The sequence below is a fragment of the Pleurodeles waltl genome, chromosome 4_2 (genome assembly GCF_031143425.1).
Source record: "Pleurodeles waltl isolate 20211129_DDA chromosome 4_2, aPleWal1.hap1.20221129, whole genome shotgun sequence".
In the NCBI taxonomy this organism is placed as follows: domain Eukaryota; kingdom Metazoa; phylum Chordata; class Amphibia; order Caudata; family Salamandridae; genus Pleurodeles; species Pleurodeles waltl.
Genome location: NC_090443.1, coordinates 835,955,044 through 835,977,426, shown reverse-complemented (window position 1 = coordinate 835,977,426; position 22,383 = coordinate 835,955,044). Strand labels below are relative to the sequence as shown.

Below are 22,383 nucleotides of genomic sequence, written 5' to 3'. Positions count from 1 at the left end.
CTGTTTGACTATCCATGTATGCATCTCTAGCAGATAGCTTTAGCTCATATGCACACAACACTGAATTACGCCTGCTAAAGTTGATCAGTGTTACATTCTGTACAATGCAAGAATGCAGAATTTCCAGGGAATGTTTAGTTATGAAGACATGGAGCTGTTGGGTGGAATGTTGGTGACTGTTGGAAGTACTAGAGAGTTTATTCTTGAAAACACCTTATTCTCTTCATCAAAACATATTGGTCCTTTTCATCTGAATATTTGATTACAACACACAGCGTCTGCAATCTGCAAAAATCATTGGCAATGCCAGTAGTTCGAAAAAATAAGGTCTATTGGCTTTGTCAATGCTTATTATAAACCTGTAGGTGCTTGGGGCTGGGCTTGGTTGCCCGCATTTCTATTCAAATAAAGTGCCAAACACTGCAGTGACACACTGGTGTATTCCAAATGAATCTGCTAATTTTGCAACTTCATTTTGCATTTTGTTTTGCAAATTAAGCCTGTGTTTTACTCCCTAAAAAGATTTCAGCAAAATAACCACACAGTGCCTGATTTGGAATTTGTAAAACAAGGTATTCCACCACAAATGTGGTGCAGTATTCTATGTCTGCCTGACAGTGCATCTATGCTATTGAGAGCTGAATGGGCGGTTACATTTTGGTGGTGTCCATGTTAGCTCCAACATCGGAAACCCAACACTATTCGGTCTGTAGAGTTGATGCCATCGGTGTAGGGTCATAAGCCGTACACCATATTTAGAATGGACTGTCTGTTTTTCTTTTTTTTTGCACCACTATGAAACACTTCTGGTCTCAAGATCTTAAATAGAAAAATTACCTCTATGCCTGGTGTGCTAGGGTCATTCTTTGTTGTTTTTCAAACACGTTTTGATTTTTTTTGTGGAAAACATAAAAGATTGTTTTAGTTTTAAAAACAAGTTTGGGGGTTTGTTTTTAGAAAAAAGTAGTCTGGCGGGGGGCTGAAGAGCCGCCGTAACGGTAAATCCTCTGAAGGCAGAGAGATCTACCCAGGGCCCGCGGTGATCTTTACAAAATGTGGATAGTAGCCCAGGCGGATGGCGGAGGAAAATCTCGGCCATTGTGATGGTCAGCGGGCCGCCGGCCAAATTTTAAATTAGGGTAATATTCCATTTTATAATGCCCTGACTGTAAGCTTTCAATAATTATCACATGAACTTTATGAACTACATGTCCAAAGAGGAACTATCAATGAAATGAAATTTAAAGCTAAGGGCAAACAAAGTCACTTACAACAAGCATTGGCAAAGCCGATTGTTGTGGCCTTGGCAAACCTGCAATTTTTTTTTAACTAACATATGCAATAGACATTAAAAGTGCAAAAGTAATACAAAATAGATTCCAGCTAAAAAGGTATATATTGTGCCCTCCTACATATATATCAATGTATATATTTTTATTAAAAGTTTTTGAAAACAGTTTCTATCACTTTTGTTAGTGTATTGCTGTTTCTTTACGATCAGGATATGTGCTAGCGCTTCTTTAGAATACACTTATATATCAGGTGTTAGAAATGGGGTCTTTGGTTGGCAGTCACGTTTTCCCCCCTGTCCAAGAAAGGACCCTCACTCTAGTCACACTCAGTTAACCCCTACTTACCCCATTGGTAGCTTGGCATGAGCAGGTAGGCTTAACTTCAGAGATAATGTGTTACATATTTGTACAGACACACACACAGTAATACAGTGAACCACTACAAAATGACAACAGAGGTTTAGAAAAATAGCTATTATTTTATCAAAATAAACAAGACCAAATACAATAAAAATCCACAACATACAGTTAAAATATGAATTTAGCACTTAAAAGCATGAAAACAGTGCCTTGAGGCACAAATACAGCAAGTTGGTATTAAGCGGCGTCGTGATGGAGTCACTTCCCATAAAGCAATGCAAATGGCGCCGTTTATGGAGTCGTTCGACCCCCCAGGTACAGTACCTTAGCAAACAAGTAGAAAACAGGCCGGTGCATGGAGTCTAGCATAGCGACGTTGCTGGTCCCGATGTATCGTCGGTTCCAGTGCTATGGGGCAGAAGGGCAGAGGTGTTGCGCAGCAGCAGCAGGTCCTTACTGCAGAGTGGTGGAGGTGAAGCGGTGTCAGTTGCGAAGTCGGTCCCTTGGTTTCGGCAGGCACAAAGTCCCGCGAAGTCACAATGCTGTGGGGCAAACTTGCAGAGTTGTGATGACGTCACAGGGCAGCAGGCGCTGCAATAGCATCCGATGTCACGGACATTGGACTTACGAGACTCCAAAGTCAGCGAAGTCAGGCGGGATCAGCGGCTGCAGCACCGCGAAGCCTACACGGTCGTCGGGGTCCTTGCACTCTACGAGGTCCACAGTCTCAGGGCAGGCAGCGTTGAGGTTCCAGGCACCGGCGTCCTTTGCAAAGTCGCATGGTGTCCTCTGGTGTCGTTAGACTGGTTTTCTCCAGAAATTCACTTCCAGGGTCCAGGAACTGGAATGGCACCCTCTGACAAGCTAGAGTCCACAGCATGCAGACTCAGAACTGGTTGGCGAAGCCTTTGCTGTCCCTAAGGCTTAAAAACAAGAGGCAAGCTCTACTCCAAGCCCTTGGAGATACCTTTCAAGCAGGAAAGCAAACAAAGTCAAGTCTCTGTTCCCTTGAACAGGCAGAAGCAGCAACTGCAGGAAAACCTAACACAGCACAATCACAGGCCAGGGCAGCCCTCCAGGCACAGGATCATCCTGAATCCTTGAAGTCATCTCATTTTTGGGGGTTTTGAGGCCAATACGTATACCCCTTTCTGCATTTGAAGTAGGTCTACTTCAGAGGATAGTCTCTGTTGTTCACAAGATCCTGCTTTGCCCAGGCCAGGCCCAAGACGCACACCAGGGGGTTGGAGTCTTCATTGTGTAAGGGCAAGCACAGCCCTTTCAGGTGTGAGTAACCACTCCTCTCTCCCCTCCTAGCACAGATGGCTCATCAGGATATGCAGGCTATAACCCAGCTCCCTTTGTGTCACTGTCTAGAGGAGAGGTGCAAACAGCCCAACTGTTAAATTGACCCAGACAGGGAATCCACAAACAGGCAGAGTCATAGAATGGCTTATGCAAGAAAATGCCTACGTTCTAAAAGTGACATTTGCAAACTAACAATCTAAAAAAACACAACTTCACTAAAGGATGTATTTTTAAATGTGAGTTCAGAGACCCTAAACTCCACATTTCTATCTGCTCTCAAAGGGAATCTTCACTTTCATAATATTTAAAGGCAGCCTCCACGTCAAACTATGAGAGAGCTAGGCCTTGCAACAGTGAAGACTGAAACTAGCAGTATTTCACTGTTAGGACATGTAACACACATCAGTACATGTCCTACCTTTATCATACACTGCACCCTGCTTATGGCGCTACCAGGGGCCTACCTTAGGGGTGCCTTACATGTAGGGAAGGTTTAGGCCTGGCAAGTGGGTACACTTGCAAAGTCGAATGGGCAGTTTAAAACTGCACACACAGACACTGCAGTGGCAGGTCTGAGCCATGTTTACAGGGCTACTCATTTACAGCCCCTGGGCACTTCTGGTGCACTTTACTAGGGACTTACTAGTAAATCAATATGCCAGTCATGGATAAACCAATCAACAATAACATTTACGCAGAAAGCATATGCACTTTAGCACTGGTTAGCAGTGGAAAAGTGCCCAGAGTCTTAAAGCAAACAAAAACAGATGAGAAAAACATAAGAGTAAGGAGGCAAACAAATTGGGGATGACCCTGCAAAAAGGGCCAAGTCCAACATCAGGTACTACCTTACTAAATACATGTGTATGTTTCATTCCAATCTCCCAATATTGATGCTTATATTTCTTTGTGCTTTCAGTAAGTGTTATTCTTGACTGCAATCCACTCTTACCTCATTAACATAGGAAAATGAGCTATAATGTTAAATCTAATGACACTGTGTATAAGGGGCAATTTTGACTTCTTTAATGAATCCCTTTATTTTATTTTTCACCTGTTTTCTTGAACATGAAGTATGAAAGTGCGGGCCTGTGTCCTCCTGTTCCTTCTATATTGGTCAGCCCATTCATATCAATTGATATGGACATGCTGTCCAGTATAGATGACGCAGCGGCACAGGACACCGCTTTCATACTTCACACTGAAGAAAAAAATGTGAAAAATAAACATGGCCTCACATACTACATCACTCATGTTGTGTTAAATGACATCACATCAATGTACAATAGTTTTCAGAAACATCTGAAGTCATAAGCAGAGCATGATGCCATAAGTGCCATAGTTGATGTCTAATTCGAAACACCTAACAATAACATCCCTTCAACTTTTTGTTTTTGTCAGTAAATTTCTGTGTTTCTTTAAACTTATTCTAAATAGTCACCCAGCCCTCGCTGTGCAAGGCCTTATGCCGTGTGCAGCTGAGTTGACCTCTGGGCTAGGTCCTGTACGCAACGCTTTCCTGGCATCCAAACTCCACTGCACACAGCCTTTCACCATCTACAGTGAGGAATGGCCACTTGCCATGCCCCCCAAATCCCTGAAGGCATCCAACCACCACAAAGTGCATGGCAAGAGTTATCTGCCAGGCTTGGCCTTATGGCTAGACCCTAAGTCTACATTGTATGAGAGGCCAACCCTTGCTGTGCAAAAAGTTTATCTAGCTAAAGTTTTACTGTTTTAAAATTAGGGAGCTGGTAAGTGACTGAGAAGCAGGCTAGCGTGAGTAAACAGATGTTGAAAGGGGATGCTGAACTTATGCACACCTGTCCCTCTTTGACTATTGTTTGCCCTTTAAAAAATGCATTATGCCTTAAATTACTAAAAATCTGTACTACTCACATTGTTAACTCATTGGTTTCATACCAGAATTACCATGTGTAACTTGAGCTTGCTCCTCGGGAAAGTCTTACAGGGGTGTTATAGATTTGATCATATTTTAAACGTACAAAACTACAGAAATTCACCTGTTATAGATTTATTTCAACTAACTACTTCTCGTGCCCTAAGGTAACCATAACTCGCGCCCCGGTAATGCACATTTTTTTATGAATAATTTTATGACAAATGTTATGGTGATACTACCTATGATGTTATAAAAGATGTAATGAGTGCTGTAATACCTGGGGTAATTAATAGTGCATGGTGAGGGCGAGAGTTATAGTTAGGCATTACAGGAGTATTTATATATGGTTTTGTACATTTTAAATGTGAGCCTAACTATAATGTCCCTGTAACCTTTGGTTTTTAAAGTGAATTTCTATGTTTTTTTTTAAAGTAAAGTAATTTTAATTACTATACGGTAATCCAACCACCGCTGCACATGGCTTTTGCCATGTGTGGTGGGGGTTGGCTGCAGAGCCGGGTCTACAGCCAGAGCCTGTGACCAACTCCCCTATAAGCACTCACTCCATGTCGCACACAGCCTGCGGCCATGTGCAAGGGGGGTTGGCCACAGGGCCTGACCTGTGGTCAACCCTCCTATGACGACCCTACCCCATGCCACACATGAGAAGGTTTGTCTGGGGGTGAAAATAGGTGTGAGAGTGTGTATCTAGGTATGAGGGTGGGTGTGAGAGTGGTTATCTGGGTGTTAGAGTGGGTATGAGAGGGAGTCTCTGGGTGTGAAAGCAGGTGTGAGTGTGTCTGTCTGTGGGTGTGAGAGGGTTTATGTGGGTGTGAGAGTGGGTCTGATAGTGTCTGTCTGGGAGTGACAATGGGTGTGAGAGGGTGTCTCTGGGTGTGACAGTGAGTGTGAGAGCGTCTATCCGGGTGTGGGAGTGTTTGTCTGGGTGGGAGAGTGACTGTGACAGTGTTTGTCTGGGTCTTTGAGTGGGTGTATGAATATATATATTTTTTAGACGTTTTGCAAAATCTTCGGATTCAACCGTGGATTGGCACCAGGGGCCATGCAGAGTCTTGGAAAACATAAAGAAAAATGTATACACTTTTACAAATCATCATTTACTCATTTAATCTCTTTATGTCACCCCCAGGGAGTCTCTACCCTGACTCCTTCATGAGCATTACACCCCACATTTCATCCCTGCGGACCGTTTCCTGATAAAAGAAACTAGCAGCAGCAACAACCTGTCAGGCTGTGGCCAGCCAATCAGATTCTTGCACTAGCACGTGGATCCACGGATCGACCTGCAGTGGATTTGCAGAGGATCCACAGCCCTGGATCTATATTTCTTTTTCCTTTAATATCGCTAAAACTACTGAACGGATTTACCCCAAATCACAAAAAGCATTCTTTCTGCATCAACACCTGGCTTTCTGGCAAGTTTGGTGTAATTCCGTCCAGCAGTTCAGGCTGTAGTTGTGTTCAAAATCCCTATGTAAAATGCATGGGGAAAAGGTGTTTTGGTACACCCCTTTTGCTTGACCCACACGGGATGGCTCACCCTGAAACTTCCAACACAGCAGCTGAACGTACTGAAGTATAAGTTTTGAAAATGTCATGAAGATTCATCAAGCGGCACTAAAGTTATTGGCAAAACAAAAAAGTTTCTCCCCGTGAAAATGAGGTCCTAACTAATGACTGCCTACTGGCAACTACAAGTAGTTAACATAAATATATATATATATATATATATATATATATATATATATATATAAATTCACGTAAAAAGGCAAAGTTTACAGGGTCCTTCCTCTTATCTATATGACATAAGTGCTTCTTTGTTTTTGTGGCGAGGTCCTCATATTCCTTGGCATCAACAACAAGTCACCAAAATCAGCAAACGCACTGGGAAGCTGTACATCATCCTTGCAAAAGGCAGGAAGACCTTTGCATACTACTAAGGTTGACAGTGAGAGGCCAAACAGGGGGAGCTTCCAGGTGATATGCACATTTGCATACTTGTAGCAATTTAATGGGAGAACCAGGGATTTCAGAATGTTTTTCAATATGGAATAACCAAGTATACATAGTTATAGAGGAGGGGGGCCATGTGGCCCCCTTCCCCGGGTCGATCTTAGCCCCAACGACCCCATCCCCTTGGGCCCGGGCATGTCTCACTAATGAAGTCCCCGTGGTGTCGGGGTCCGAAACGGACCCCCTTTCTTTTTTTTACCCTGGGGGATGATGGTTCCTGGGGTGCGGGGAGGCCATGGGACCCGCATATTTTTAAATGGATGCCACATGAAGATGGTGGTCCCCGGGGCGCAGAAGGCCCGGGCCCCCCTGAATTTATTAAATTGTAAGCCCTGGGTAGGTGGTGGTCCCCAGGGCACGGGGGGCCATGGGCCCTCCATATATATTAAATTGAAAGCCCTGGGGAGGTGGTGGTCCCCTGGGCAGCATAAAGAAAAGCTCTTAGGAGGTGATGGCCCATGCTAAATTTTTAATGCCGCTGGGATCTGGCCCACCTGGAGGCCAATTAAAAAAAGGCTTGTTTCTTTTTAATTTTTTCTTCGTGAATGTGCTAATCTTGCGGCAAAAAAAAATATATATATATTTTTTTGCTATTGGGGGTCCCTCTGTGATACCCCCCCAGTGCTAAGTGATCAGTGTGTCTCTACCCTGTCCCTTTTATTTTTACTTTTTTTCTGGGACTCTGCTCAAGCCATTGCTCCTGGAAGCCTCTGAGCTGCTTTGACAGCAGCTCTGTGCTTGCGGGAAGCATTTCATCTCTGTTTCCTGCACGCGTGCAGGGGACAGAGGTGAAAGTTTCAGTTTTTGACAGCGGGACCTGTTTGAAAGGTCCCGCTGTCAAAAACTGAAGTGTTTGCTGTGGCTTAGCTGGGCACCCTGGGACATAGCAGGAGCCAGCCCTGTGGTGGCGGTCCCCTGGGCCATCAGTGGGCCACGAGGGGTGCCGACAGGCACCCCTCCAACATGCACACAGCCCCGGGAGGTTTTGGTCCCCGGGCCTACGAGGGACCCAAAGGGACCCTCTTTCTTTTCTAACTATTTACTCTGGGAAGGTGGTGATTCCAAGGGCAGAAGGGGGCGCATGGCCCCCACAAATCAATTACATTATGCCCCGGGGGTGGTGGTCCCTGGGGTGTGGGGGGACATAGGCTCTCCCGCATAAATCACACTGATTGTCCCAGAGATGTGGTGATCCCCGGGGCAGAGGGAGCGGGCACCCCCCCTGCATAATATTACTCTAACGCAAAGGGGAGATGGTAGTCCACTGGGCAGCAGGGGGGCATGCACCCCCGCATATGAATTATGAGCCCTGGGGATGTGGCTCTGTATTTTTTTTTAAATGTCCCTGGGACTTGGCCCACCCGGGGCTTTGCAATAACAAAGCTCTGGTGGATTTTATGGCAGATCCGCGGACCCACTGCAACCCTCTCCATAAAAAAAAAAATGCTTTTTAGCCCTGTGGGACCCCACCACCAGAGCTAAGTGGTCAGGGTGCTCGTACCCTGCCCCTTTTCTTTATTTTTTCTTTATTTTTTGGGACTTGGCTTTAGCTGAGTCTGAAGGATGGCTGACAGCACTTCACTTGTTGAAGTGTTATCAGACAATCAGATCTGAGCACGAGATCGGGAGGGGTTGCGAATCCTTCACGTCCCTATATATACAAATTTTGATTTTCTTTTGTAAGGAAATGCCTCCTTGGCATGGTTACCCCCTAACTTTTTGCCTTTGTTGATGCTAAGTTATGATTTGAAAGTGTGCTGGGACCCTGCTAACCATGCCACAGCACCAGTGTTCTTTACCTAAACTGTACCTTTGTCTCCACAATTGGCACAACCCTGGCACTCAGGTAAGTCCCTTGTAACTGGTACCCCTGGTACCAAGGGCCCTAATGCCAGGGAAGGTCTCTAAGGGCTGCAGCATGTCTTATGCCACCCTGGGGACCCCTCACTCAGCACATGTAAACTGCCTCACAGCTTGTGTGTGCTGGTGAGAGAAAATGACTAAGTCGACATGGCACTCCCCTCGGAGTGCCAAGCCAACCTCACACTGCCTGTGACATAGGTAAGTCACCCCTCTAGCAGGCCTTACAACCCTGAGGCAGGGTGCACTATACCACAGGTGAGGGCATAAGTGCATGAGCACTATGCCCCTACAGTGTCTAAGCAAAACCTTAGACATTGTAAGTGCAGGGTAGTCATAAGATTATATGGTCTGGGAGTTTGTCACACACAAACTCCACAGTTCCATAATGGCTACACTGAAAACTGGGAAGTTTTGAATCAATCTTCTCAGCACAATAAATGCACACTGATGCCAGTGAGCAATTTATTGTAAAATACACCCAGAGGGCATCTTAGAGATGCCCCCTGAATACCTACCCGACTTCTAGTGTAGGCTGACCAGTTTCTGCCAGCCTGCCACACACCAGACATGTTGCTGGCCACATGGGGAGAGTGCCTTTGTCACTCTGTGTCCAGGAACAAAGCCTGTACTGGGTGGAGGTGCTTCTCACCTCCCCCTGCAGGAACTGTAACACCTGGCGGTGAGCCTCAAAGGCTCACCCCTTTTGTTACAGCGCCCCAGGGCATCCCAGCTAGTGGAGATGCCCGCCCCTCCGGCCACTGCCCCCACTTTTAGCAGCAAGGCTGGAGGAGATAATGAGAAAAACAAGGAGGAGTCACCCACCAGTCAGGACAGTCCCTAAGATGTCCAGAGCTGAGGTGACCCCTGCCTTGAGAAATCCTCCATCTTGAGTTTGGCGGATTCCCACAATAGGATTAGGGATGTGCACCCCTCCACACAGCGAGGAGGCACAAAGAGGGTGTAGCCACCCTCAAGGACAGTAGCCATTGGCTACTGCCCTCCCAGACCTAAACACACCCCTAAATTCAGTATCTAGGGGCTCCCCAGATCCCAGGAAATCAGATTCCTGCAACCTGAAGAAAGAAGAAGGACTGCTGACCTACAAGCCTGCATAGAAGGAGGAAGACGACAATTGCTTTGGCCCCAGCCCTACCGGCCTGTCTCCAACTTCGAAAACCTGCTCCAGTGACGCATCCGACAGGGACCAGCAAACTCTGAAGCCTCAGAGGACTGCCCTGGACTACAGGACCAAGAAACTCCAGTGAAGAGCGCCCCTGTTCAAAACCAGCTACTTCTTTGCAACAAAGAAGCAACTTCCAAGGACTTCACATTTCCCACCGGAAGCGGGAGACTCTACACTCTGCACCCGACGCCCCTGGCCCGACCTACAGAAAACCAAAACCTCAGGGAGGACTCCACGGCAACTGCGAGCCCGTGAGTAACCAGAGACGACCCCCCTGAGCCCCCACAGCGACACCTGCAGAGAGAATCCAGAGGCTCCCCTGACCGCGACTGCCTGTAACAAGGGACCTGACACCTGGAACCAACACTGCACCCGCAGCCCCCAGGACCTGAAGGAACCAAACTTTGATGCAGGAGTGACCCCCAGACGACCCTCTGCCTTGCCCAGGTGGTGGCTGTCCCGAGAAGCCCCCCCCTGTGCCTGCCTGCACCGCTAGAGTGACCCCCGGATCCCTCCATTGAAACCCATACAAAACCCGATGTGATTTGTAGTAATACACATAGTTGAATAAAACACATTTTAAAAATTAGCACATTATTCCCCATCAAAACACGTTTCTTAAGATACTGACAGACAAAACTGCAGGCTTAGGCAAACAACGTACAGTAAATAGTTTGAATCGTTCTAAGGAGTACTATAATCAATTAATAAATGATGTAATATATAAAAATCATGAAAAACATGTCATATGGACTTATATTGCCACCACGGGGTTCTGGTGACATCTACAAACTAACTGGCTTTTGGCCTCGTAGTTTGTAAATGTCACCTGAACCCCTTGTTGACAATTTACACCCATGTGTATTCTCTATCTCTAGGTCTCTCTCTCTCTCTAATACCCCTCCACACACACACAAACACACATACACACACACCCCCACGCCCCAACCTGACAGGTAATGCAGTTAGTGGACAAATAATCAGAAAACAGTAAAACTTCACTCATAACATTGTTCAGATAAAGGGATGTCATGGTTACCCTTTTAAGAATCAGAAAATATTAAAATTGGCTTCTTATGGTTTATTACATCACTAGTAATTGGATGCTCCCTCAGTTGATTGTTTTCTGAAAATGTACATAGTTTTCCTGTAATGTGTTAGCTATAACCTTAGCACGGAACCGGATTATCCCTTTAAAGTGGGTTGTTTATTGAAAACACTCAACCGTGCAGAGAGACACTCAATCCTTAATGATATTTCACTTCAGAATCAAGGCGTGGGTAGATCATGGGTAGTAGACATATTCATTTTAGGGAACACACACTTTTCTGCTTGGTAAACTCCAAATAAAGCTAAAAAAACAAGTTTAAGAAAACCTATAGACAGATCTACTTTGAACATGATTGTGTTTTATCCCTCTCTAGCTGAGGGCAGTGTGCTGGGGTTTCACTAGGAAGCCTGATGATGACGTGTCAGTAAAGAACAGATGCAGAGACCATTCAGGGGTTTGAAATGAGAGTTCAGTTAACAGTTCTGAATTCCGATGGATGGTGTCAACTTGATCAGATGTGTCATACTTCAGATGTATCTCGGGAAGCTGTAAATCACAACACTGTTCCAGATTATCTAGGTGTGTCATGTACCCCTCCACTGATGACCTCCACTGAACATCATTAAAGTGTGTCAGGCAAAACAACATAATCTAAAATGCACAGAAAGGATATATTTAAATATGTGTCACCTTTGGCAGGTGGAATCCTCCTAAAGTTGTATCTCTGTTAGTATGTCTAGGAACACCAGCAGGTAAAATGTTACTGATACGCTGCACTTCATGAATAACCGCGTTGGTGTATGGCATACTTTTTCTATTTTCCGTCAGTGGTTTTCTACTTTGCCCAATCACCTGATCAATCTCCGCTTGGACTTTCTCTGTAAAATGACAAATATTTCACTTTTAATAATTCAAATTTTCAAAACATAGTTACAAGACATTTGAAAAAGCAGTACCTCCTACTCAAAAATGCATACATAAAAATGCTTAGAATACAATAAAAAGAGAGAATCACATTTACTCAATTAAAGGCATGTGGCAATTAGGAAGACAGTGCTGGCAAAACTTTAGAAAAAACAGATAAACAAAACAATTTAATCAGTGAGCAAGATAACAGGAACAAAGGACTATCTGGTGAAGGAAATCACTATTAGCTGCAACAAAAGTATTACTTGATATATTGTTTCAGGATTACATTTAGAACCATACAAACCCAGAAGGAATCATAAAATAAAGACACCAAAGATGCATATCGTTTAGCATTAAAACCTTTGGGCAGTGTGACACACATCACTATTTGTATAATTTGCATGATTTTATTAAAGCACTAGCCTTAAGAAGCTAACTGGCTGGAACACCTGCACTGTATATCAATCACTAAAGTAACTGTGTTTTTCCATGGAAGTATTTAGCAACCAGTTGACAAGTTGTGAATTGCAATCGCAATGAACCAAACATTTACAAATTGAGAAGGGTCGCAAAACAGAAGTTTTGCAGTTGCTATTTACCATTTCATTTTCCGTGATACCGTCGCCCTGGAAGCATGCCATTGTTTCCACCATCTTGAAAAAGCCCACCCTAGAGCCTTATAGTCCTAGTAACTACTACCCAACTTCTCTGAAATCAGTTCCTATGTGGTTCTGGAAAAGGTAAATTCTGTCATCACGTCCATCTTAGAGTCCAATCCCATACTTTGCCTGCACCTCGGCTCCTATTCATCTTGACCTCCTTACACTGAGATAAATCCTGACCATTTCAGATTTAGGAAGCTGCTTAACAAATATTTTTTCGAATCACTGTAAGCCATAGAAAGGTATACCGGTGACTTTCAGATTAGCATCAGAAAACTCTCATGGGTAGCAGCTGGGACTCTATAAATCCTATTGACATAACACAACACAACGCAACGTAATATGACATAACACATGAGAGGGTAAACCGGTGCAAAATATAAAAGGAGGCCAAGGTTGTTTTTTCACTCCAAAATGGCTATAGTGTATGTGATGACAAAGAGAGGGAGGCTGATGGCAATGCAACAGAGGAGAACGTGGCAGGGAACGATATCTAGGGTGAGGATCACAGTTTTTGACGACACAGAGGGAGAAGCTATTTTCCAAGTAGAGGCTAAGCAAGCAACTCTAGCCTTCACTGATGACCTGCACCCACTACTAGGTAGAAACACCCAAAGTAGTGAGGCTAGATCCACACGTGCAGGGTCACTGTTGCTGTACTGCCTTGAATCAGGCATTTATTAGGGCATTACAGCAACAGGTGGATGTGTGTCACAGAGAGCACTGTCTAGGTTTTCACACAATTTTCTGGACAAGAAAACAAGATAGAGTACAAGCCTGTCTCAATGTCACAAACCTTGACAGCTTCGAATTTCAAGTTTCACCGAATGCCAAGTCACTTGGATTCATCCTGGACACCAACCTCACCCTCAAGGAACACACTGTTAAAAAAACAAGACAGTCTGGAAGAAGTTCTCTATTCTAACGAGAGTCAATCCATTCTATTTTAAAAGAAGTCAGACCTCTCCTTCCAGAAAGTGACTTCAGGAGTGTTATTCAACACCTTGTACTCTTGCATTTGGGTGGTAGTAATGCTCTCCACCAGGGCCTTCAGACTTAAGGAATATGATCACATCATACCCATCTTAATGGAACTCCATTGGTTCCCTTTGCCGGCTTGCCCCATCTCCCAAAGCAGCTGCCTCATTTACAAGGCTATCATATCCCGACCCCCACTTATTTTGCAGACATGCTCACCTTCTCCGATAGACAGCAGCACACCGCAGCAAGGACATCAGACTGCAGACCGAGAGTTGTAAAAAATACAAAAATACAAAAACAGCAGACCTTTTTCATCTATGTATCCAGGACCTGTAACAACATCCCTGTTCCATCAGGATCACCCCAACACTGCTCCAATTTAGGAAAGAGTTGAAGATTCACCTCTCTAAAGAATACTATGTCACAATGCAGTAAACATTCACAACATAGCTTTTTCTCCTCTTTATGCACCTTTCAGCATGTACAACGCTCCGCTGCCTTTTGGCTAGATTCACACTACACAAATACTATATGCAAACATAAAAATATAACACATTGTTGGCTAAGATTAACATTCATATTTACCTTCCAAACAACTTTCAGGAAATTCAGGACATCAAGTTGCATAATTGTGAATTTCTAAGGTGTATGATGTGTAAGAGAGACAGGTTCTCATTTGTCCTTCATCTGCCACTGAACAGCTCTGTGAAAATTGCAAGAACCAGAACTCTTTCAACATCGAGGTTGTGTGCAATATGGACCTCAATCACTGACATATTGCTTAAACTCAGTGATGCCTTGCTCTCCTGTGTGGTGGTAGTTCCCCAGAACACATTTCAAGGGTTTGGAGCACTTCCGGGGTGGTTGTCATCTGATCCTTAGCAGAGTAATGGCCGCACTGTGCCATCTCATTCTGGATGTTCATTATACAGTGAGGAAGGAAACTGGAGGCTGTGACTAGTTCCTCCACAAATCTCCCACATCCCCTAATACATGCAAATACACATGCCGAGGCTGGCGATTTTGTGTCATTCTTTCATCATCTAACGTGTCACCAAGAGCTGCAACAGCCTTGGCGAGGGAGTTCATGCTGGCTGACCTGGAAGTGAAACGTTTGCTGACGTCAGTTTGCTGTGCATCCACATTACTTCCTAGCTGTTGCGTGGGTAACAATTGATGGCACTCCATTCCTAACCTGGATTTCGACAATACCAGGAATTGGTCTCTAATAGGGAAACCACCCCATACTCCTTAAAAATATGCACCCTTCTTCTAAGTAGTTATGTCCCATATTAAGAGTCTTGGAGGATTAGGCATGATTATGAAGCAACCTGTGCTTGGGGTCCTCACTATGCACCAGTTGGGTTCTGTGGCATGCTACCTTGATGTTGCACTCTGCTGTCAGTTTCAGAAGTTTGTGCCGAAGGGGTAGTGTTTGTTGTTGTTCCACTAAGTGTATTTTTCTGCAAATGATTTCCTTACATTTTGGTGACTTCTGTCGGATTTGGCACATCATCTACGGGAAAGGGAATGTGTTTTGTTGGATAAAAAGTGGTATTTGTGCAGGAGAGCAAGGTCTACAGACAATGACCTTCTGGTGGTGCTGCAGATGCTTGTGGTTCACTGTCTCAGGCACAAGCGTTGTTTATATTGTCTCCATTAGTAGTGTTGGTTGTAGCTAAGTAGAGAGGTCCCCTCCAGTCTAGAAGCCTCCTTTCTCCTGGCGGCCTTCTCTTTTGTCCAGGAGTACAGGTCATGCCACCTTCGAAGGATTTCATTAATGTTCCAGGTGGTCACTTCGATTACATTTACCCACTTCTGGTTTCTTTACCATATGTGAAACTTCATGGCTTCAGACACAATGAGTGAGGATTTGCCAAAAAGTGTTTTGTTGCTGGCCACACATTCTGCTACCAGGATCTCCAACTCATTTTACAATATACTTTACTTAAGGCCCTGACTAGCCATTTCTGCTCTCCTCTGCAGCTCCTTTCCTGAGCCCTCATCTGACCTATGCTGTGGATGGTGTTGCTCAGTTCTTGATCTAGGTTTTAAGGAGGTCCAACATTTGCTGTTTTGTAAATGTAATGATTTACTATTAGAGTATCAATAATCTGATACTGTGATTTTTAACTAATCACTAATTTTGGATGATGATGGAATGTGTCAGGATTAAAGGAAGTGTCACCTACTTCATCAGCGGAGGAACATTGCACCAGCCGGATACAGGTGATATATGAAAAAGACATGGACACTATGGAAACCAAAAACGCATTACCAAAGGCACTGACAAGGCAGATGCTTTATTAAGGACTAGTACCACTACAGAAGAGGCTGAACCTCTTCTTAATATTTCAGTAATTCAATGAAGGTTTCCATCACCTGACACTTTTATGGATGGCTTTAAGATGGCAATGACTTTGATAAATAAGACAAATTGGATAAAAAAAACAGTTAATTCTGAATGAAAAATATACAGAAATTACTGTTATTTCATCTAGATAGTTTATATGTTCCTACAATAAAGCTACAGAATGGGTTTTTACAATGACATCATGATAGTCCAATGGCAGATCACCTATAAATCTGACGCACAGAAGATTTTTAAACCCACTATTTTTGGTGGAACCAGTTCCATGAAATGGTAAATCGCTTTGTATCAACTTATAACATTTGTCTATAAGCCATGAGCAGCCATAATATACTCAAGTATACAAAAAGTGATGGATAAAATGGTTGAATTACTATCAGCCACTGGTAATTGATCTAAAGCCATAAAATACCTATAGGATTGTTGCAACTTTTTCCTACTCCTCAAGGACCATGGAATATTACACCAATGGACTTCATTGTTCATTTAGCAGCTTCTGAGTCATTCACAGTTTTAAGATTAGTAAAACATTTATGCACTAAATTAGTGCCTTTTATACCATTAGCCACATGTCTATGTCCCACTTCATGAAGTATATAGATTTACATGGGCTGCATAGTACTATTGTTTCCAATTGAGGCTCTCAGTTCACATGAAAATTCCGGACAGTTTGAAAGTCAGTTTTGGGTATCAAAGCCAACATCTTCAGGAGCTAGGAACTGATGGACAGACAGAGTGAATCAAATTTCTGAACAATTTCCTAAGTGTTTTATAACCCAATATAAAGTGACTGGGCCCAGGGATTCTGTAGGCTGAATTTATGTATAATAACTCTACACTATTCATTAAAAATAATTCAATTTTTTTAACTTACAGATTCAATGTGCAAATGCATCCTTCACAACTACCAGAAGCATCAGTTTTCTCAGAAAATGTCTTAATCTAGACCTTAAGGCCCTCATTACGAACTCGGCGGGTTCGGTGCTGGCGGTCGAAACAACGACTGCCAGCACGTTGAAGACCCCGCCGGCCCAATAAACAACATTCCGCTGGGCCTGTACATTTCCGATGGCTCCACATGGAGCCGTCGGCAATGTAGCAGTGCGGCGGGTGCAACAGCACCTGTTGAGTATATCACTGCCCGATTGCGCGACGGGGCTGTGCACGGGGGCCCCGGGGCAACCATTCCGCCAGCCTTTCCCTGGCGGCCTAAACCGCCAGGGAAAAGCTGGGGGAACACACTTTAATTTTCCAGTGGCCAGCGCTGCTTGCAGGCTGCCTCTACATGCATATTATATGGCGGTCCGGTCCGCCATGCCAGTGGCGGTAATTTCTGCCGACTCCAGCATGGCGGTCCGGACCGCCATGTTCATAATGAGGGCCTAAGACACAGCTATACAGACACTGTTAATCATCTCCAAAAAGAAAAGGCAGCTTACAAAACGTTTGCATATGTAGATCGCTCACCTGCCCCAAGTTATAAAGAAGGAGATCCTGTATGGTTAGCCAAATAGTTGTTTTGCTAGCCTGGATATCATGGAAAGCTCAAACCCAGATTTGTAGCTCCTTCTCTCATTTCCAAGATGATGGATCCAGTAACTGCACAGCTGCGAATACCCTGCAATTGGCATTTGTACTCTGTTTCACATGGTTCCTTATTAAAAACCCATGTTCTAGATTCCATTTTGAATAGCTTTTCCTACACCTCCTGTAATCCAATAAGAAGCTACAGAATAAGAAATAAAAGCAATTATTGACTCTGGGATAAACTGAAGTCATCTACAATACCTGATAGACTGGAAGGGATATGGACCGCCTGACCAATCTTGGGAACCTGCATCATTTGTAAATGCTCCATGGCTAGTGAAGAAATTCAATCAATGCTTTCCTACCAAGCCCAGGGAATCAGGGTACTGTTGCAGTTTCATGACCGTCTTGATCATTGGAGAAACCCAGTTGCAAATGGTATATAAAAAAGATATAGAGACTATGGAAACCCATAACACATTTTAAGAAACATTGATAAGTGCCAGCACAGAGTTACCGTCATTTTCATTCCATCATGATATCTGTGGATAAGCTGAATTAAGTAACCTTTCTCAATGCCAGTTGACTGGCAGTAGCACTTCCAGGTTAAGGTGTGAAGGGATCGAATATAACCCAGTGCCACACAGAACTCTTTGCCGGGCCAATGTCCATTTGGTTCGGTTTCCCTACTGTTGTACTATTATGCACTCAGCTCCCCATCTGTATGCACCGTAATTGTTTTGTTGTTCTCTTTGGTGTCTACTTGCTTGTATTTCAACTACATTGCAGCAACTTGTTTCTACCAATCTTGCTTACAAGTACCTGGAGTGCTCTCCTCCCCATCCTCTCTAAGTTTATCACAGGAGTTTACTTACGCTAATAATGACAGCTCACCCTCAACCTAAAGGGGTGAGTACAACAAGCACCACACTTTATTATGCACTGTGGTGCTCCTAATATCACTGTATTTAATATCTGTGTCTCACCATAGGTGGTGGACGAGCACAGATGTGTGGTGGTTCCTCTGATGTCTGCAAGGCTGCTTCAGTGTATCTCCTTTCCCCACCCTTCTTCCCTGCTTCAGAGTGTTTTGCATAGTACCTGTTCATAAGAAAGTACGTGGACGCAAGCTCAAGGGTAGGCACAGGTTTGAATCAGCATCCATATTACATATTTGGATTTAAAACTCAGTATTTGTGATTATTTAAAATTTGAAAACATAGAACTGAAAATTTGTGTTTGTGCAGAGGGCTCTAGTCCCTAACCCTGGATACACATCATGTTTATGACACTACTTCCATACTCACACTATAAATAGGTTCCATCGTCACTAATGTTTTCACAAGTAAAAGGCATTAAGTTCAAGCAGGAGGTTCTACTACAGGTCATGACAACAGCACATGTTTGTGCTTCTTGACCTGTTTAACAGCACATTACTGTGCCTTCTGGCCTCTATTCTAAAAAGAAGACACACATTCACACAATCACACACACATGCAGAGAAAATATACACATAAACCAGTATAACTGCCATCATCATGAAAAATATGTGACAAAGGGGGAGAAACAGTAATAAAGGAAACAGCACTGAAGATCAAGGAGGATAATAGACTCCTCAATATACAAGGATGAATGAATGAACGAATGAACAAATGAATGAAAAAAAGCTTCTAAAGCACACTAAATTCCTAAGGCAGCTTAACGCTACATAGCTGACCTAGGAGAATAGACAGAGACGTCAAGATAATTATACCTTATTCTGGACCAGACAAGTCTAAATTTATTTAGGCAAGAGATGATTAACTATTTGTTTTGATGTTCAAAATAAGGAAACCCCAAAGCTTTGCTGCCAGATAAGACAAAGATCTGCCCTCTAGTCTACTGCACTTAATAATGAGAATACTTGCATCATGCAGGTGGCCATATCTAAGACTATATCTAGGGATATGCCAGGCAAATTTACCTATGATGAAACTGGGTCCTGCTTATGAACAGCTTTGTGGACTACACAACACAGTCTTGAACAGCAAACGTTAATGGAAAGCCAATGTAAGGTTTTCAATGAGTCAGACATGAATTATGCTTAGGGATGTACAAAATGATATGAGTGGCAGCATTTTGAATTACCTGCTACAAAAAAACTTTCACCTAACTCCACGAATAAAATACAGCAAGAATATGTTCTAATGGGGTTGAAATGGAGTGAAGATGGACTGTTGGACCAAGAATAATAACAATATCTGAAGAAACAACACACAGTAACCCCTGCCAATATACTTTCTACTGCAAGTCCAAAGTCTGCTCAACAAGATCTTTACTGGGAAATATTTTAGGGTTCTTGGAATTTTTCTGGTTTGAGCATGCTGTAACCCTACTGCAACACCTGAGAGACATATCTTTATGGTAGCCTTATATGGTGTTTTATTCTAAACTTCCTTTCAGCATTCATATGGCATCAATGCCTGTAGATATTTTCTAAGTACAACGATCAGTTAGTTACCTGGAGCACACAATCATGGTCCTCACAATGCTGGTGTACTGTCTGAAGTAACTTTTATTTATATTCAATTGGGCCGTCTATCTGCAAATGAAGGGTACTGCTATCTGCACTTCATTTTTCCCCACATATGCAAATCTGATTAAATAATGATAGGAGCTAGCAAAGTCAGCAGAGAACCACTTCATGATGGAACACATTGTGTTATGGACCAGATTAAATGACACCCTCTTAATAATCTGGACTGAGAGGAAGAACTGTTGGAAAATATACTGGAACCGAATAGTAATGAGCTTGAAACTAACATACTGTATCAGTGTTAGTGCACTCAACTATCATGACATCACAATATACCTAAAGGGTGATGAGAGCTCCACGAGGATAAACAAAAAAACCACAGTTGCAGCATCATGCATGCCAATGGTGGTCACCCACGGGCACTAAAATGGAGCATCCTACATTGGTATTTGATGAGAGCCTGACGACAGTGCTCTAGAAATGGGGATTTTGATAAGCCATTCAGATGACTAAACAATTTTATGACAGGTATACCAGAAAACAGCATTACAAGGCACCCTGATCCAGCCACAACCAAAAAACAGAGAGGAGTTTAATACAAGGGCAGTCATAGGAAAAAGGAATCTGGGAACATGATCTGATAGGACCTGCAAATTCCTCATAGATTTCCGCACCTCACACCAGGGAATTATACCAATACCACATATCCTGATGGATGACAACGTAAAGAAATACCTGGATCCACAACCACATGTAAATTATAGAAAGGTGGCATCCCTGGTGACATATTAACAAGAATCTACATAAAAACAGATAGGGACCCCAGAACAAGTAGCAAGTTTGAAACTGAGAAGAAAGATTTTTTGAAATATTAGAAGTGCAAGGCGTGCCTACATGGTGTTACTCAAATATATTATGAAATACCTAATGGGAGAGAAAGAAAGATCAGTGAAAAGATTACCTATGTAATAGGTCATGTGGTGTATATAACTGAGAACATATACAAGAAATGTATGTGGGAAGCACCATTACTAAAGTGAAATTAAGAACCCTACATCGGGTACGGGCAAACAAGAAAAAGGACATCAGTTACCCTGTTGAAACATACATCTGTGAAAAATGCTGACTGGGCATCAAGGTGCAAAATTTATTGCAGAACCTTGGTACAAAACAAGCCTGCTGATGATGTGCCTCTCAGTGTAAATTAAAGAGACTCTTTAAACCTTCAAAGTTATTTTTCACAATTTCTAGAAGGCCAGAGAATAATTTTACCAATCCTGAATACCAATGGTTTCCAGACCATCCGAAATCATGTGTTGTATGAGAATACCTCCTCCACAGAGCTCCATTGAAGGCATGGCTCCCTGTCTTGTATTTTTGTGGATAACTATGTGATTGGTTTTGTTACCAACTCCTGTTCCATCATCTACAGGATGAATGTGAAGATTTCCTGGACCTATCTGGTTGTCGGTGGTTTTGTTACTTCTGGAGGAGGCTGAATTGATATTTTTTGTAGCATTATTTTTAAAGCCAGGCTAGAATAAAAAGACGGCTTGCAGGCTCAACCAGACAGTTTAGGGAAGTTGCTTTATGGGGATTAGCTATTAATCTTGATATTTTATTGACTGTTTTCTTTCACTGGGTTGTTTGGGAAAAGTAGTTGTTTACTGGCTCCTGTATTCCACAGTGGTAATACAGACAGCATAATACTTGCCTATAGGATCTTCTTTCATTTCAATAATAAGAAAATCTGCATTGACAGTTGCAAAGTTCTGAAATGTTTATGTTTAATGTAAGATTGTACATGTTGAACTTAAAACACATTTTCACCAGGCTGAGGAAAGAAATCACCAATGCATTTCAAAATGTAGGTTCCTCTATATCACTGTTGATCAGTGTGTGAGTTAAGTTGGTGGGACACAAACAGCAATGTATAGTGGAGGTGTACATGAGTGCTTGAAGATGGGACTGGTCTGGCTTTGTATAGTGAGTTGGTGGTTGATCATGAAGCTGGACTCTCCTGCCCCTTTGCTGGTTTTTTACATTTAACTTTCATGCAGTTAGCAGCCTAAAGAAACAATGCTGGCTACAATATGAACATGCATTATATGTTATAGTACTAGGGGTTTGATAGCTAGGTTGTCTGTGATCTTACACACATTGATGTATTTGGTGCTGGCAAGGAAAATATGCACAATCCAAAACAATTCCTTTCTTAACAAACCATTTGCTTAACTATTATTCTCATGAAAATGTAGCAGAAAATAACTAAAACTTGAGAATGCACATATACAACGCTGTAGCAATGGTTCAATCTTTGTTCAGGGTATTTACAGCCCTCTAAATAACTTTCAATAAATATATTTTAATCAGTTTTTATCATTTTTTAATCTCTTTTCTTGAGTTCCCATCTTTTGTCTTCTC

At 43.0% G+C, this 22,383-nt stretch overlaps 1 protein-coding gene across 1 annotated transcript in view; it reads right to left on the bottom strand.

The window, feature by feature from the left end:
• The window catches only part of LOC138293370 (cytochrome P450 2J2-like), a 244,243-nt gene that overhangs the window by 25,883 nt on the left and 195,977 nt on the right, over positions 1 to 22,383 (bottom strand). Inside the window, exon 7 of the mRNA XM_069232566.1 lies at positions 11,685 to 11,872. Coding sequence (XP_069088667.1) covers positions 11,685 to 11,872 — 188 coding nt within the window. The remainder of the gene's footprint in view (positions 1 to 11,684; positions 11,873 to 22,383) is intronic.